Below are 18966 nucleotides of genomic sequence, written 5' to 3' on the forward strand. Positions count from 1 at the left end.
TTCCCTCTATGCATGTCACATTTAAAGCCTGCACGCATGTACACAATAAAGTCACCCTATATTCCACCCAAAACAAAGTCTTTATAAAAAAACATTCATTTTCAAATTATTTTAATTCATTCTTGACCTTCAAACACCTGTTGACAAAATAATTTCATCTCATTCTTTGTCAACATCTTATTCATTGTGTACTCAATCACTTTGTAAAATGGGTGACTAAAGATACTATGTAGTTTGCTTTAAATGAACGATAACACAGCACTTTATAGATGTAGTGATGGTAGTTGCCTCATTCACAGAGGTGTAATAGTTTAATAGTTTGTAATAGTGACATAAGCCTAAATACCTCATTCCTCATCATTATCATATTCATCAAGGAGTAAAAGTAGAGGATATGTGTGGTCAATCTTTATACAGTATGTATACGAAATTAGTCATTGGTTGGTCACGCAACATAAACAGTCTAGATTGGAGAATTAATAACCTGCACATATGAATACGTTGCAGTGTATTTAGTGATTTACATTTAACACTAGTAATCTCATACTAGATTGTGTTTTTTTAAAGGATTACCAATATTTGTTACCATCTGCTTCCCACCATCACTCACTAACTTGAGTGATATAGAGTGCATGATTGATTCTGTAAATTGAATAAGTAAAATCTAATTTGTCTGTCTCATAGATCCAATACACACAGCGTTGTACAATGTTTTGGATTTTGAATGAGGCCCCTTGTGATGAATACAATTCCACGTCCACATATTTGGATGCAGAGCAATGACTAACCCTGTTGTAGCACACAGATTCCTCTCCCTCCTACTTTGTTCGGTGCCTCTGGAGATGGTAGTAATGCTTGTATCGCAGAAGAGCACTTAAAGCTCCTAATATAATTATCTATCAGTTCACAGCCACGGACAAATGAGTTCAGCCTGAAGATGGCTTTATTTCCCCGTGGAGCAGTCTCTCTCCTACCAACTGATTCCCCCGATTCTACCTCGCAGCTGCTTACATTAACAAACATACAACGTAATAGGGCCCATTTATATTCCAACACACTCTCCGCTCACTTGAGCTTTTTCTGCTCCTCTCCCCCCCAAAAACTTTTTACCTCAGGTTATCATGACTCCAAACTCATCCCTGAGTTGAATGGCAGGGCAGGGGACACAGGCAGTAGGCAGTGGACAGTGGGCAGTTCGCAGTGGCTGCTCGTAGGTTGGCAAGGGCACCATCTGGCCTGCTTTGGTCCAGTGGCTTCTAGCTGGTGGTGGCATGGAGCCAGTGGGCACCTGAGAAGTGGTGGCACAGCAGGGCAGACTGGTCCTCCAGCTGGCTCCTAAATGTTCAATTTTCCATGGCAGTGCTGAACCCACTGCAACAGATGCCTGGACCCACAGGGAGTCCACTTCACTGCCTGTCCTATATTCACCGTTAATGACCACACATATCACTGTGATTGTGGCTGGTGAAGCAAGGCAACAGAGAAAAGTCAGTTTTACTTTAGTAGAGTTTAAATTAATGAAAATGAATTAGCATGCAATATTTTGTGCTCTATGACAGTTTTTTCATTATGTTTTCAGTGATCTTCCATTCTTCAAATAGTTCTAATTGGTCTGCAAAATTCACTGCACTGTTAAATGGATCTCAAAAAGAACAGAAGCATGAAATTACTCAACAGTTTTCATAGTAAATGTTTTGACTTGGCAATTACCATCTATGCAGTAGTATAGTTTAGTAAGTATAGGCAAATTTAAAGCATTTACTTGTGGAATATTTACCTCATATCACTGCAGTGCAAACTCTGTTTTTTCCAGAAATGTGCAGGATTGACAGAATGAACATATAGAGCCTCAGCCAAAACAAGAGAAGTCACTTTGAATTGCCATATTTGTCTGTATAAAAACAAACACACAGACAAATGCTCTACAGTCCCACTGTGCCTATGGATTTGTTTTCCAGATTTAACTGTGACTGCAGCTGAAGCTGAAATAATCAGGATAGCCACCGTTCATCAAGAACTGATTCACTCTGCTTACATTTCTGTCAGTGCATTAACTATTTGCCAAATGTTTTTATTAAGTCTCTCTAAATTTAATATCCAACAAATCTGTTCTGCTGCTGTAGCTGTCTCCTGTTATTACATGTGGTAACTATATGCTATGTTGGTATAGATGAACAGGATTGCCTTTGTTAGTTATGAGACTGACAAAGCCTATCCTGTACCTTGTCTTTTTTTAGCCATGCCAGCAGCATCTAAGAATGACAGTGTGGTGCAGTCCACCATTTTGGTCCAGACTAAAATATCCAAAACTACTGAAGTGATTACTATTTAATCATGAATGCACATTCGTGGTTCCCAGATGATGTATCCTCCTAATTCTGGTGATCCCTTGACTTTTCCTGTAGCGCCACCAGGTTGACATAAATATTTCATTAACTTATTATTAAGTTAGATTCACATTTGTCACATTTTGTATTCATGCCCCTCTCAGGATGAAGTATAACTTATTAATTATAACTTATAACTTTTAATTTATTATCAAGAAAAATGCCTGCAAAATTAATTACATTCCCCTCAGCCTCAGATGAACTTTGTTTGGTGCAAATGACCACATGTTAGCATGGGAACATGCTAAATTAAGATTGCTAACAATTGGATGGTAAACATAACATCGACAGCCTCACAAAGCCGCTAGCATAGTTTGTACTTTTAAGCAGCCAGTATTGCTTCTTCAGAGCTGCTTGTCGGATGGTCGAAGAGCTTCAGAAACTCCGTGCCCTCACACCTTTCTGGTGTTGAATTTTGGGTGGGGTTGTGTTCGACCATTTCTGTAACTTTCTAAAAAACCAACAATCCAAAGTTCACACGCACTTCACGCTGTGATTGGTCAGCTGTGCGGAGGTGCGAAAGGATCCATGGTATGAAATTCTCTCTGCAGCTCTCTTTTTCTTTACACAACTATTTCTGTCACATTTCATGTAAAGAAAGTGCAACACAATAAATCTCTTCCAGGAGAGACTGTGAAAATGTGCGCCATTTTCCCCATTTTTAAAAGATATTGCACCTCCCCCTCTCTATGATGGCCAGCTTTTGACTCCGCCTTCCAGTGTGGCTGTTTGTCAGACAACATGTCATGTGAGCTAGCTCTGTTCAAGTATACTCCATATGTGCTTTCCTTTTAAATCAATTTAATTTGAATTTGGAAAGAGTGTGATTATTTTTTGGTGGAGGAATATGAAGTAATTATCAGATTATTTGCGCAATGCATGGAAACAAGAAAAAAATTGTAGTTTGCTGTGGAAGAAAAAACTAGTGAGTGGACCTTGACTTAAGTTTTTTGTCAAAAACATTTTCATTTCTATGAAAGTCCAGAGAATTTGACAATTCTGAAATGTGGCTTTTTATTGCTTCCTGCAACAACGTTTCCAAGGTAAAGAAATAACTTCCATGCTCAAAGAAATGTGTTGAATTGTGTTAGATATCGTTTATGATTGTACAGTAGGTCTCTATTCTTTTCATGTGAGTCCTACACATAAATAATAATGTTCTCTTTGCTATTATTGTGTGTCATGTCTTCCCATGTGGGATGTGTCATTTCAAAAGGTATGAGACAAAAAAAGATCAAATTCAAATTAAATAAACACAGAATTGAATAGCAAAATGTAGCTGGATTTTTTTAACATTGGATTCTGCCACTGGCAGAATTCAAGTCCTTGCTGCCACAAAGCCAGTGCAACAGTCTAAATATCCACCACTTAATTCTTCACTTGATTTTACTTAAGGAAAATTAGAATAAAAAACCCTTTCCCTCACAGAGGAAAAGTAAGGCAGAAATTATCTCAAACCCGTGTCTGGGGATTTAGTCCTCGAAGTGAGCTGTTGGATGTGTTGAAAGATTTATCCGGGCCACATGTTCCTCTGTAAGGTATCACAAACCTGCAGAAGGAATTCTTTTTGCCATGTTTCCACCGGGGACAGAAACCATCTCGGGCTCAGTGAAAGGACTGGGAGGGGGGGCCCTGCTAGCTGGCTTGGACTGACTGCACTGATAAATTTCACAGGGTCTCCCAGAGTCACAGAGCTGTCAGCACAGAGTGATGGGCCATGCCAAGACATGATATACTGATCTAATTGGAGGATAGCTCAAAGACAGTAAAGGAGATTCCAGTTGATCTGTAGTTGTGGCTTGCCTCCTCTGGGAGATTTTTCTGGTTTATATTTAGGTGTAGATAAAACACTTGCAGGTTAAAAAAAAATAAAAAATTCAAAACCAGTTCTTGTGTCTTTTGAGTTGGAGTTAAAAGATATGTGAATAGAGAAAACAGAAAATATGTGAATTGTTTCATAAACTGCCTCCAGAAAGTTCCAAAGACATGAAAAATGAAGCTTCTTACAAAATGTGATTTAAAGCAGAACACAATCGCTCATGAATGCATCCTCTACCTTGGGAAAGTAGTCAATATACTGGTAACACAACATGCGCATCAGGTTCCAACACCCGACAAACATTTTGAAACCCCGGTTTTGATGTGTTCTCTCAATTACTGCATGGTACTCCAAAAATCAATATCTCATTTCTCAGCCCAATGGCAGACTTGGAAGAGGCCTCAGTCAAACATCTAATACTCTCTGGCAAGGAGACATATTTTCCCAGACAAACAACAGTAAGGCCTTAGGTGTTCATACAGCTACTTGATTTTCACACAGTAGGTATTTTTTCATAAAAAATTTTAATAAAAGCACCTTGCTGATGCTCTTATTAGGTATAATTTACATTTAGTGGTGTGGGAGGGTCCAGTGTTGTGGATCCAATTACACTTACAGGATACATGGCTACTGATGATGGACTGCTGCAAAGATTAAACCTGTGGTACAATGGTCAGAAGTTAGTCTATGTAACTGCTGCTCCATCAACAGTTTTTCATAGCTCACTCCTCTGTACATTCCCTTACACCACTCCTTAAATCACTGCAGCGTGTTTTACCAACTGTGTGTAAGTTCAAACTTAGCCTAGTTATAACGTAAATTATTACTACGTTGTGATTTATGCATTACTAAAATGAAAGCCGTTGCCCCACAGAGTTATGTTGTAACTCAACTAAATAGTTACACATGCCCCAGGGTAAGTGTAAATCATAAAATGTCACAATGTGCTTCGATGCCAAGTGGTAAATGTCTTTATTTATATGAAGGGGAACAAAATTAAGGTGGCATATAATATATAATGGAATATAATGCAGTAATCAGCTTTTGGACAATTCACATTTGTTTCTTCTATATTTCACTTGCATTGCATGTTTTCTGCTTACAAAAGCTTTCAAAAAGTGATGGAGACATTCTGATTCTGTCCTGTCCCCAGAGTCCCAATGTAAATGACAGCTATCTGCCGATACTTTTAAATGTCCCTCCCCATCCAGTCTGTGATTGGTTGGTTCAAGACAAGTGACATTGACGAGCTACATTCAGCACACGTGCCAGCCATTATAGAAGATGACCATTTTAGAATTGACAATGATTAAGCTAGCTTATTTATGTAAAGGCAGTCCACCAACTCTCACATGGCAAAACAGAGTTCTTAGATGTTTTGTGCCTCATTTTATTAAAAACAACAAATGTCAGCCTCAAGGTGGAGCTAAAGGAAAGTCAGGGGACCAAAAACATTGTGTTGAATGTGTGCGTTAGGCAATCCATTTATTAGTTCTTGAGATATTTCACACTGGACCAAAGTAGAGGACCTCATGACACACTGACTTTACCATCACTAGAGCCATGCCTCTTGAATGGCTAAAAAATGTATGTGTATGTGCACCTGTATATCTCATCCACCTCTGACACGTACATTATAATAATTTACTCCTGCATCCTTTGCACTATTGTCTCAATCTGTCTATATTGTTTTTTTTTTATAGTGTCTGTATATGTGTTCTCTGTAGTGTGTTCTCTGATTTTATTATAGTATTATTATATAAGTAAGCACATCGTAAGCAATGTACAATCCTGAGTCTAATTCCTCGTGTGTATTCCTGGCAATAAAGCTGATCTCATGATCCCTCAGGTTTAGCTCATGACTAACTGGAGAGGTTCCAAATCTGGTTTGGGAACCACTACCTTAAACAAATTCTGTTCACTCTTCCTACCTCAGATGTTTACAAACCAATCTATAACTCATTTACTCATATACACTTTATAGAAACAAATCCTGTCGGGGAACAAAACGCACAACAAATTAAAATTGTTTCCTGCTGGCATAAATCAAAGCGCAGATAGGCCTAGAGCAGGACTCTAATCTAAGCCAGGTGTCATGTGTATGCAGGCTATATATTCAAGTGTCCTTGTGAAGACAGTATCATTATTTCTCATATCGCAAATATTAATTGGGTCAACAGCTGCAAGAAGCTTGACCTGTGCTGTTGCTTGGCAACGATTTCCCAAGCATATACAAAAATGTAAACTAGAACTTTTCTCACTGGAAATTATCTAAGGAGATCAGCAACCTTGGTCAAAAATATTCTGATGGTACTGAATCTCACAAAGTGGTATAAACAAAATGGAGTATATAGCAAATGTATTAATTTATTGGTAACACAAGGTTCAACTGACATACAGTACACTGAGAAAACACTGAAAGGACATTTCCTCTGCTTTAAATAAAGCACAAACATACAGGAACTGAAGGAAGTGTCAGTTTTGCAATACAATTCAATGAAAATAGTATGAGCAACAAAGAGGAAATGCTCAGGTTTAACCTAAACACAATACATTACAAACATATTAGATCACCTTCAAGTCCTAAGAGGTTCTGCCCTTTGGTGAGACACTAATATCTAATGTCTTCACAGAGCTCTAATGTATAAAAGGATAATTACAGAAACAAGAGCTGCAAAGCAATTATGCTAAATAAATTGACCTCTTCACAGAATGGCCTTTGTCAAAAACAAGCGTAGTAGCAAACACCTACGCACGTGTGTGTGTGTCTCTCTCACACACACACACACACACACACACACACACACACACACACACAACATGCACTATTAAGTATAAAACATCCTTTACAGACACAAATGACACAATACCTCCAAATTGTACACACACAGCCACATACATGCACTCACAGTCTGGAGTGTGCCACTGGATTAATTAGTTCTACGGTGTTTTATATAATCAATTAATACATTTAAAAAATATATTATTGATCGATTAATAAAAGGTACATTTAAATGTTGGAAAAACAAACAAAAAATTCAATAAATTTGCCAATTAATATTTCTTTTTCCTTATTCTGTCTTTCTAATATTTACAAATTCTCTTCAACAATTAGTTCCTGTGTTTGCTCTAAACTCTCTTTAAATCAAAGACATGTAAGCATTGTGTCACCTAGACATTTAATGAAATCCAACACAGTGAGCAGCAACAGGAGCTCCAACTCCCACAAATACATAGCAGTTCTCTGTCTCTGCAGCTACTTTTGAGACATCTTTAAATGGCGGCGTTAAGCAATTATTAAATGAAAGCTGTAAATGTTGAAGCAGCAGAAAATAATTGTGAGATGCATTATGATGATAGACACACAGTAAATGTAAATGGAATAAAAAAAGTCAAGTTCAAAAGCCTTTTTTAAAATACATTTTGTGAGTTCATATTTTAATCCATTCCATATTAATTTATAATTTACAGACAGAATAAGGAAATTGATTTAATTAGGCTAATTAATAGGCAAATGTTAGTTTTCCTTTAGTGTATAAATATATAAATGCCAGCACATTTAATTTAATGATTACTTTTTTTTTTATAATTTATTAATTAATTATAATTAGACACTGCGAAACTAACTATTTCGGTGGCACACCCCTGGCTACATTACTTGGAATTCAAATAATGTTGAACAAAAATCTGGATTGGGTTATTCAGGAGTTATGGATGTGGTTATTTTTTATAGTCCATTATAATGCAGAGTGATGCAAGAGCACATAATATCCTTCCACCCTGTCTATCATGAATATATCTTTTAAATTATCATATTATCTTATATAGGAGTATTTGTTCAAAATACTGAATTATTTCATATCTTTGGTCAAAAGTATATGCAATGCAGTAATAATTGAGTTAGTATTTGCACTTTATAGAAAATAACTGAAGGGCATCCATTTTTGGACCAAAAACTCTGAATATATGTATTTTAAAGAGGCTGCATAGCATAGGAAAATATGTAAAAAGGAAGTGAACAATTTCAAAGCCAGTATAAAGATAACTGCTGCAGGTTTCAGTTTAAAATCAGGGATTTTTTTCCAGTAGTATAATGTTTCAAATAAATAAATAATGTTTTCATGCATTTACCATGACTGCAAAACTGCTTCTAAACTTTTAAGGTTTTTCTAGACATAAAGAACCCCTGAGCTTTGGAGCAGACACCTCTCCTGCACTTCAATGGCATGTTGATGCCAAGGGCAAAACCACCTTTCTGACTCTGTTGGTATTCAGTCCAGGTGCAGCAGCCCCATAAGCAATCATGAGGTGGCTTGTTGGTTTGCTATTTGATCTCTGCTGATTGCATTTATTATCTCTGCAACTAATATCAAGTGAGGGGATATGAATAGGTCATCAATGTACATTGATGTCCATAATCATTTCACTTTCACAAGAATGATAACGTTTAAAATCGAGTAAGAGAGACATCACATCAGAATAAATTAAAATGATTAAGTCTGAGGATTAAATGTGGTAAAGATTGTCCATAGGATGTGAAAGCATTAACAAGACATTACATAGCAGACCATAACTATGACATCTTCCATTTTGTTGCCTATAGTAGTATAGTCTGTCAGAATATGTTTCTGTCTCTGTATCTCAACATATGAGATATCAAGGCACTAGTGTAGCTGTAACACTGTTGTGATACAATAAAATCCACCTAACCGCAGTGTCATGACTGTAGAAATACTCCTCTGATATAGGCACCAAAATAGTTTACCAAGACAAAATTTAATTATGAAAATGCAAAATCCGAGCGAGCACCATGTAAATTAAGAGTTTGCATTCTGCTTAAAAGATCTGTTTGTTACCAGAATTGGTGCCATTTCAGAGGCTTTTAAAAGACTGTTTTACAAAAATATATTCAATAAATGCAACTGCTATAGCCATCAGGACTGACTTGGTGATCATGCAACATCACTTTGTCCTTTTCCTGAATCCCACGAATAGTTTTGTTTATCTTCTATTGCAGCTTGGTCTTATCTGAAGAATAGCAACACTTTAAGATCTTGAAGAACTAACTATATTTTCTGCAGTTCTACAGTTGAAAGTTTCAGAAGTTCATGAGGTCATGGAGATATCTTGTGGACATCAAAAGAAACTGCTGGTTCCTCCTGTTCTGCACTGTCAATCACAATGCTTGGATGTGTCTCTTGGGTTTCCATGGAAATAGTCGAGTTCGTTGAGGGCGTTGCTCCAAAGTGTGGCCCGTCCACCGAGAGAAGCATCGGAGTTCCTGATCGCTTCAGAACATCACTCATGGTCATATGCGTCTCCTCTGGTGTCACACCCATCTCCTTGCTGTACTCCGACGGCGACTTCCTCTTTATCCTCTCATATGACTTGTCTTGGTTTTCTGTGAAGGTCTCGCTGTCCTGAAATCGCCCAAACAACCAGATGAAGAAACCGAACAGGACGAACGCCGCCAGGCTCGGGATAAAGGCCAGACACTTGACGTCCAGGCTGGCTCCAACGTAGCGGCTGTGGAGGAACATATCCCGCTCAACATAGGTCAAGTTGGTGCTGGGATTGATGTTGGTGGAGCGCCACTCATATGTGAGCGTGCTGTGGTTGAAGTTCCTGAGCGTTTCTGGCTCCTCCACAGTGTAGATCTTCTCACCAGGCCCGACATACTGACCGTACTCATAGGGCTTGTAGAAGATCTGGTTCTTCCACATGTTAAGGTCCAAAATCAGCACGAGGAAGATGATACCGTAGTTGAACCACTTACCTGTAACAAGACACGTGACTTCTATTAGATTATGAACTAGGCTATCTAGCAAGGAATAAACATGCACGCGCTGTACAGATAATTTAACAGACAGGCAGACTGATGTACTGCACAAGCATACTCGAAACAAGATTTAGAGGGCAGAGTCAGACAGACAGATATGCTGTCACATTCATTTATCAGGAATTCCATTCTCTTTGCATATAGCTTACGCACTGAGACAGATAGATCCATTTGCAGGTGCTACTTCCTCTACAGTATCTTCTAACGAGATCACTACATTACCATGAGACAGCCATCTCCCCAGGTTGACTGATAGCAGGCAGATGTCTCCCTGGGTATACGTGACACCTCGCCCTTCTTCTCCCCAAGATATGCTGTTAATAAGCTTTTAGTTAAACCAATCACGTCGCGCCAGAGCCATTTCCATAATGCTTAATGGATATGCAATGCATCAGGGTTAACAACCTTTTGCGAATCACTGAGTGTTTGAACAGCTTAACATTTAGCACAAGAACATTGGTTTTGCCTTCTCTCGATGGTTTGAGTTGCCGTGTGTACGCGGCGGAACAAAATGGAGAAATGGCGAGGATGGTTTCAAATTGGAAATATACTCGCTCACAGAGAACATTAACACACAGCGACGTGACAGATGATAAGAGATGCTGCAGTTGCAGCGGTGGAGCCACCTGTGTGCCACATCAGCTACACATATATTATAAATGGTTGCTGTGGTTTAACCATCAGACGGTTTTCCGGATGGAGGAAAATGGAAAACTAGATCAGGGAGAACAGGTTTGGTATTCACAATACAATTCAGAAAAATAGGGCAAAGTTTTCTCTACCTCGTGAACAATTTCTTTTTGCCATTTAATCACTTTATGAATATGGGTGTTAGTTTACTGTGTTAAGAACTGGTAACTCCTCCTGAAACAATCAGATGACCCTGTTCATTGTATGCAGCAGCTGTGTCCATGTCTGCCCGTACCTGTGATATGAATGTGGTACTCCTCTTTAAAGATACTCTTGCAGACAGGAAGCTTGACCTTCACATGCGTTGTTGACATTCCTGGTAGATTCATATCCAGGTCACCCATAAAATGAGGGAACTCCCAGTCCTGAAACACACGCACAATACACACGGTCATATACATTTTGCTTGCCACTGTGATAATGTAGCCTCAACTGTAGAAAAAGGAAACCATTTAATTAACCACATCTGTTTGACAAATGTCAACTATGTATCAAGCTTTACTGGATGGAACACTTCATTGAACTTTCTCACATAAGTTGATATGAAGTCTCTGTGGAGCCTCTTTATTCACTGACTAGAGGTCAAACATGGTGCCAGCTGCTGTAGACTGTAGACTATGCTGTGTGTTTACAGGCTTGTGGAGTGTACTAATGTGGACTGGGATTTAAAAACGTCAAAACAACAATCAACAGGTACCCCAAACTGACATTTAGAAGCTGCCCATGCCCTGTGGAGTTACTTAGCTTTTTTTGCTTATTTGTGGTTTTATTTGATGGCTACTTTTCATGAGGTCCCCATGCAAATATCTCTGTCCTGTGAAAAACAAGTATGTCCAAAACACCAACTCTTAACAGGCTACAATAAACAGCGCTGCGATCAGCTATGTGTTAATGTATTTTTCAGTAAAGAGGCGGAAGACCCATAAAGGAACAGTAAATTCTTTGAAATGCAACTTGTCTGGGGCTTATAATTGATTGAAATATAAAATAATTGAATTATATGATTAATTCAGAAGTAACTTTGTAACATCTGATGCTAGAGATGGTTCCTTCAATAAAATAAGTTAATGTCTATTATTGAACCTAAAATCTATATTTTCTTTATTTTACAGAAAATAATACAGAATACATTTCTCAGTGCAATACATATAGTTTTTATGTAGTCAAGAATATCCATTAATTCATGTAACTCTAGTTTCTTTGGATTATTATGAAAGCATGTAATTAAAACACTGATTAAAATAATGAAAATCACAGACTGATTGCCAAGAAAATTAAAATGTATAAAAAAAAAAACATTTCTTCTACTGTGCTGACATCTTGCGAATTAGCTTTTTTCATCCCTATTACAGAAAAAACCTCACATCATTTCATCATTTCTTTATTTTTAGATTAGCTACATTTCCCCTCGGTTCTGCATAGAACGTCTTGCTGCATCACATTACCACATGTCTGCATTCACTATATCCTCATGTGGTCCAGAGTCTCCCATGCCAATATCTATGAACAGCATAACAGCTTGCTGATGGCCCCCTGGATATTAATTAAGTCCTCCACTCTTCTTCCATAGCTGCAGTATCTGTTGCTATAGCACTAACAGACATGGCATTTAAGCCATGCACTTGCCTCCCACAAAATAAGTGGGAGTGTCTACGACATAAGAAGAGTACATCAGCATATAATTCACATGTAAATGTGTGTATGAATATACACTAAGGATATCCGACATTTAGCTGGGAAAATGCTGAGAAACAGCACAAAACTAAGAAATAAAGTAAAACTCAGCTTGGAGGCAAATCCAGACAGGTCATTAATTGGGGCATTAATTAGTTTGAGAACAACACCACTCATCTTTTCTCATGGAGGTGAGAGATTAACTATGGCGTGTGTGATGCAAGATGGAGGTGAATGAAGCTGTTGGGAGGGCTGTGGCAGATGAATTTTTATTGACTGGTGGAACGTGGTGATGGCCCCCAGTGCTTGGGCCATGTAACGGCGCAGGCTAACTCAACTCATAAATAACTGTAGTAAATGTGCTTGCTGTACACTGTGCAGAAAATGAGAAGGGCCCGTTGTAAACAAATCCATGTGAGTGAGGAATGATATACCGTCAAGTTAAAGTGAGAGGGAGTCGCGGGGTCCAGACCGGCCGGGGGAGTTAAACAGAGATGTCAAAATAGGGAGTGTGCCCTTCATGTTACATCAAGTCTGTGGCTTTTTCAGGAAGCTGAAAAAGCTAGCCTCAGCGATGCACCAGCAACTTTGTGAGGAAACACTTGCATACTGTAGGCTGAGCGGTTTCTATATATCTGCATAATCACAATAACTGGGTAAATGGATGAGAAAAACACCACAGTGTGAAGTAATTACTGGCTAGAGCAGCCAGAAGCCCTCCTTAAAATAATGAATTGTTTCAATAAATAAGTCTGGAAATCACAGTAGTACAGTTGTTGTAATATATATTACCATGGGAATTATAATGGTGTCCTTGCCAGGTTCTGTGGAGTGGTGTATTTGCAACACTTTGCAATTGTGGCCTCTTAGTAATTAGCATAATCAACAGAGTAGAAACGTATATTTAGGAAATACCAAATATTAGTCTTGCAACGTGTCCTCTAATACCCACCAACAAGGCCTAGTGAAATATGTTCATTAAGCATTTGGAGGAGCTGTGTTGAATTAGGCTCGCAGTCAAAGCACATACATGATTGGCCTGCGGTTCCAGCTACTGGCTAGCGGCTTAAAAAAAAAAAAAAAGAAGAATAAAAAAAGTTGCCTTATCTCACTCTATTTTTTTTACAGTTATGTGGTTTTTAGCCCAGACAAACACATTTGCATATTCATGAGCCACTGACACAGGCTTTATTGATGTACACTCTCCTGTGGGAGGGAGGACATTGGATGGGAAAAGGGGACGGGGGGGGGACGGGGGGGGTTGACTCAAATCTTGTGAGTCATCATTAAAGAAAATAAACTAGGCTCACAGGGGAGTGGGGGAGAAAGGGTGAGTTCATGGCTGAGGCCTGGGAAAGAAGGATGGAGGGACTGAAACAGAGAAGATGTAAAGGAGTAAACAACAGTTTGTATATCTATATATTTGTGTACGTGCACGCGCGTGTTTGTGTCCATGCCAACTGAGAGTGATGAAACACCCCTTTCGCTGCTCTGTGCTACAGTGCCCCATTGATGGGTGGGGTGGGGGTGGGGGGGTAAGGCAGAGTAAGCCAAGAGGTCCCAGCTCCCTTTTTTTAATTGGCCACAGGGGAGCTGTCTACCTGCATGACAATGAGAAGGTCGAACACCAAAATGAAGGAGGCCAGGAAGGCTCTGGAGACCTCATCGCTGGGTAGGAAGCCTCGGTTCAGGTTGTCCCAGCTGATCCAGTCGGTACTGATGACCAGAACCACCACTGATGTCAGAGAGAAGAGCACTGTCCTGAGAGGACAGCAAGGCAGGAATTAGGAAGGAGAGGAAAGGGAAGGGAAAGAGAGAAGAAGTAAGGAAGGAAGGAAAAGGAGAGGAGAGAAAAAAGGGAAAGGAATGAAGGAGATGAGATGAGAGGGGAGGAGAGAAGAGAGAAAGGAAGGAGGGAGATCAGATGAGAGACGAGGAGATGAAGTGAGATGATAGGAAAAAGGAAGCATAGGAGAGGAGGGGAAGGAAGGAAAATGAAGTAGGAGAGTATGTAAGGATAGAAGAAAAAATAATAAAGGAAAGGAGAGGAAAGAAGGCAAAGAAAAGAGAGGAAGGAAAAGGAAAGAGAAGAGAAGATCCGACGGGAGGGGAAATGCAAGGAGAGAGAAAGAGAGGAAGGCATTGGAAGAAGAGGAGTGAAGGGAAGAGGAAGGAGAAGAAAGACCTTGAGAAAACATGTAAATACAATTTCAAAATTTTATACTAGATGAGGTGCACAGTGAATATTGTATATCATGGAAGACAAACAGCTACACTTTCTCACATACGCCCAATGCAGGAAAAGATAAATCAAATACTATTCAGATTCTTTTTTTTCATGGGCTCAATAATGTATTGAACAGCAATTTCACCTGGATTTGAAAAATGGCAGTAGATAAAGTTTCCAGGAAGATGAATGTGCATAGAGAAAAACTCTGTTTGTCTGTTTGTGGATGCAGAGACAATGCAATTCAAAACCCTACTGCATATATATTTCCATGCATTTACATATTTAACATGAGCCAAAATATTTCATTTACCTGCATGCAGTGATTGCTGTGGTTTTTTTTGCGTTCTTTCACACTGTCTGAATTGTGTTTATGTCACATTGCTGTAATTCTGCATTCATCGTTAACTGGAAAAATCTTTAGCCATCTGAAGAGAGGCACATTGACAAAGGCTAGTTTTATTCTCCACTGTCTATTTTGTCTCAATGTCACCAAGTGATTACTGTTCTGTTGTGTGCATTCTCACACCACACATTGGCTGGCTGCATTGCAGATAGCGAAATGCCAGCTCATATCCCATTTCTGTTAGGGAGAAACATTTGGAGGGTTTTTATTATTCCAGAGTGGGGTCCTCACAGCATGGCCGGCTTTTGGCACTGTCCTTTACAATTTGCCACGACGCTTCAGCGCATATTGACAAGATATGTTAACACATTTATCAATCAAATTTCAAGCTCTGAATTTCCAACAGCGGCTCGTCAAATCTGGCATTGATTGTGACAGTGTGCGTCAGGGCATCCATCAATAAAATGAAGGGCTGCAGAAAAAGTCACAGAACAATTCGTCTGTTTGCATCCTAATTGCAGGTGAATCAATTCTGCGAAAGGAAATGTTAAACACCACAGCCGAAATGTCTCTGAAGTTCTGTCTATGTCTTGAGCTCTCTGTGTACATATCACACAGATGTCAAACTGTTTTAACCGTATTCTCTCCTTCACATCTCGCTATGACCCTAAAATGAACTGCTGGAGAGGCGTTCGCATGTCATCTTTGACTGACAGCGCTGAGCCACTCTGGTGAATGGACCCCGCTGGGACCGTGCACTGGTGATGTAAAACATCTAGATAGGGAACAATTCTACTTTGCCGTCTAGTAATGGGCATATCGGACATGGTTTGCAGCATTTGTTTAGCAGTTATTTAAGGGTCACAGCTCGTGGTACGAGATATAAAAGGCAGGGCCAAGGTTTGCACCGCGACCTTGTTTTGTCCATTGATTTTCATCCTGTTTTACCAATTAAAGGTGCTGACACTGAATGAGGGAAGATTAACATGGCTATTGACTGCGGGTAACCCTGCAACGGGGCTGGAGAGACCACATATGCGTGCACACAAACATATACACATATATATACTAGGGCTGCACAAGTAATCAAAATGCTATCAAAATCACAATATGACCAAGTGCAATTCGCAGAAGGTACAATTTTTTGATAAAGGTCAAAAGTGTGACATAAGAGCATTATAATGAAGTATTATAATGAAGTACTGTAGTGCTGCCGAGATACCACAGCACAAATCTTATTCTCCAGATGTAAGGACAACAAATGTCACATCACCATGATTGTAATAGTTTTATTTCTGTGAAAATCAATATTGTAATGCAAAAATTATCATTCTTAATCCTAATCATGAATCATATTGCAGATCATAATATGTTTGTTTTTTACCTTATTGTGCAGCCCTAACATATCACACACACATCTACAGAGCCTTGTTGGAATAAATAATTCATTAGCAAGCTAGTAGGTAGAGAAATTTATATGAACTTTTAACATGTACATGTAGGCAAAGATACACATGGCCTCACAGACATTTCATCCCAGTGGAAGCAGACAACATACCAGAAGAGAACAATCCTGTTGTTGCCTTGTTTCCAGAACCTTCTGGCTGCTTTGCCCCAGTCTGGGTAGTGCTGATCCTGGAGCATCATATCTGTCACCTGCCGAAAGTAAAGTGCACATAAAATGACTCAATTACTTGATTAAGGCAAGGTTAAGACAATTTAGCTTAGCTTAGAATAAAAGACCAAAAACAGTGGCAAACAGCTAGCCCGGCTGTGTCCAAAGGTAACAAAATATACCTACCAGCACGTGTAGGTATAGCATGTAAAGCTCACTAACATAACATTTACATTTAACAGCTTTCAGATACAGTGTTAAGTTGAAAGTGTTAACCTACTGGATTTCATCAATTATATTCTGGTTCACCAATATAATTTGATTATGCTCATTTTTTATTATCCATTTACTAACTACTGCTGAATAATAGCTAATGCTAAATGAGATATGTGACTATATGGCTATTTAAATTAAAATATTAATTACCTGTTATTGAACAACACTTTATCTGTGATTTAATAGTATTGAGTCTGTGGTTAGCCTAAATAAATATTGGCTTGTTTCATTATGAATATTGTAATGTAGCCATCTTTCCACTGTCTATGTCCATTGGTGATAATATTCATAACTGTTTTTCTTTCACACTCAACAAAGTGGAGTTTGCATGTTCTCCCCGTGTCTGCGTGGGTTCTCTCTGGGTGCTCTGGCTTCCTCCCACCATCCACAGACATGCAGGCTAGGTTAATTGGTGTCTCCAAAATTGTCCTTAGGTGTGAGTGTGAGTGGTTGTTTGTCTATGTGTGGCCCTGCGATGGACTGGTGACCTGTCCAGGGTGTACCCCGCCTTTCGCCCAATGTCAGCTGGGATAGGCGACCCTGTACGCAGGATAAGCGGTTGATGATGGATGGATGGATGGATGGACTCAACAAAGTTGTATCAGAGAGCATTTTATGCCTGAGTATACAATCCACACTATTCTCTGTGTGGAGCCGCTGCAGAGGCAAGGTCAGTTTGTCGATAAAGCACCTCACTGCAGATACAGTAGCTCGTGTTGGAAGAAGGATTTGAATCAGGAAATGTATGAGATGTTTCTGGCATTGCAAAAGAAAAAAAACCCCAGACACTTCCTGTTCACTCATCTAATGAAGATACACTGTAAATCTGCTATGCGGAGGAGACGCAGAGGTCATCTTCAAAGTGCCTTGTTGAATTAATCGAATGTAGAAAAACTTGTGAGTAATTTCAAGAATCAGCACTTTGCCTTGCCCTAACTACCTCTCTCTTTTACCCACACCCACACGTCTCTGTCTCCCTGATTCACCTTCTCACTCGCCGCTTCCCCTGTCTCCCTTCCGACCAGTCTTCTACATTTCCCTTTTTCCTTCACCTCTGTTTGTTACACCTTACCTTCCCTCTTCCTCCTTCCTTCTCCCCCTCTCCTGTCTCTCCTTCCACCCGCTCTCTTTCTCTGCAGTATGTACTGTAGAATACTAATGTGACCAGTGAGGGAGCTTGTCAAGTTGTCAGCTGTGTGCATGCCTGTGTCAGAGCCCCACTCCTCCCACCACAGGTAGTCCACTCCCGCTGGAGCTCTCCTCCTCTCTTTATGCTGACAAATGAACAGAGGTAGGTTTCTTCTCCAGCATACTCTGTCCCTCCCTGCGCATGTTTCGTCTGACCCTTTGTAGATAAAACTGCATGTTACTCTACAGATTTGTTAGCAGATTGAACTGGATTGGCGTACACGGTTGAGAGGATACACCTTACCTAGAAATTAGATGAGTGTGTGAAGAATGGCTACACTGCGTTTCTTCTATATGATTTGAACACTTTGGCCCTGCAAGGTAGTTATGTTTATTACACGCAAGAGAAGAAAACTTATCTATATAAATAAAAAATATATGTATGTTGTATGTTTACCACCAGTAGAGCAAATAATTTGAAGCTTTGCCTGAGCAGATGATGCCAGGGGGCATGTCATTTTTCCAAATTCAAAAGCGTGTATCCATTGTACTTTGACCTTATAAGGATATCTCCAATGTATCCTCTCAGGCTTAACTTTCATCAGAATAATGCCACATTTACTTTATATGGGATGGATAGTAGGAGTGGGAAAAATGTACATGTTTATTATATGCGAACGACATCTCATCGTAAACCTCAAGATGGTTGTATGGCTGCAGAGTAGGTCATGTGAGGGTTAAATTCAGTGCATAGACAACACAGCACTATATCCATTAAATGTTTGTTGATGTGAGGCATCCATGTTTGTATGCTTTTAAGACTCTTCCATATTATCTAAGCACCAAATTGGATATATCGGAGCTTTTAGAAAAATTCTGAATTATCATGATTTGGATATTGACTTGTAGTGAATCCAATATGACGTACATCATATAAACTGTACTTCATCAGCCACAGCTGTGCT

At 39.3% G+C, this 18966-nt stretch overlaps 1 protein-coding gene across 3 annotated transcripts in view; it reads right to left on the bottom strand.

The window, feature by feature from the left end:
- Positions 1-6550: 6550 nt before the first annotated feature.
- Positions 6551-18966, bottom strand: part of tmem117 (transmembrane protein 117) — a 44355-nt gene continuing 31939 nt past the window's right edge. For 2 of the 3 annotated variants that reach the window (XM_038706500.1, XM_038706499.1), the window contains exons 5-8: positions 16541-16638; positions 14011-14170; positions 10971-11100; positions 9321-9982 (exon numbers count right to left, since the gene is read on the bottom strand). In XM_038706500.1, the coding sequence (XP_038562428.1) occupies positions 9321-9982; positions 10971-11100; positions 14011-14170; positions 16541-16638 (1050 nt within the window). Of the gene's footprint in view, positions 9983-10970; positions 11101-14010; positions 14171-16540; positions 16639-18966 lie in introns of all 3 variants that reach the window. The other variant, XM_038706498.1, reaches the window with a different exon arrangement.

This window comes from Micropterus salmoides, unplaced genomic scaffold, assembly GCF_014851395.1.
Source record: "Micropterus salmoides isolate LMB-PRFRI ecotype aquatic unplaced genomic scaffold, ASM1485139v1 Ms_hic_scaffold_8, whole genome shotgun sequence".
In the NCBI taxonomy this organism is placed as follows: domain Eukaryota; kingdom Metazoa; phylum Chordata; class Actinopteri; order Centrarchiformes; family Centrarchidae; genus Micropterus; species Micropterus salmoides.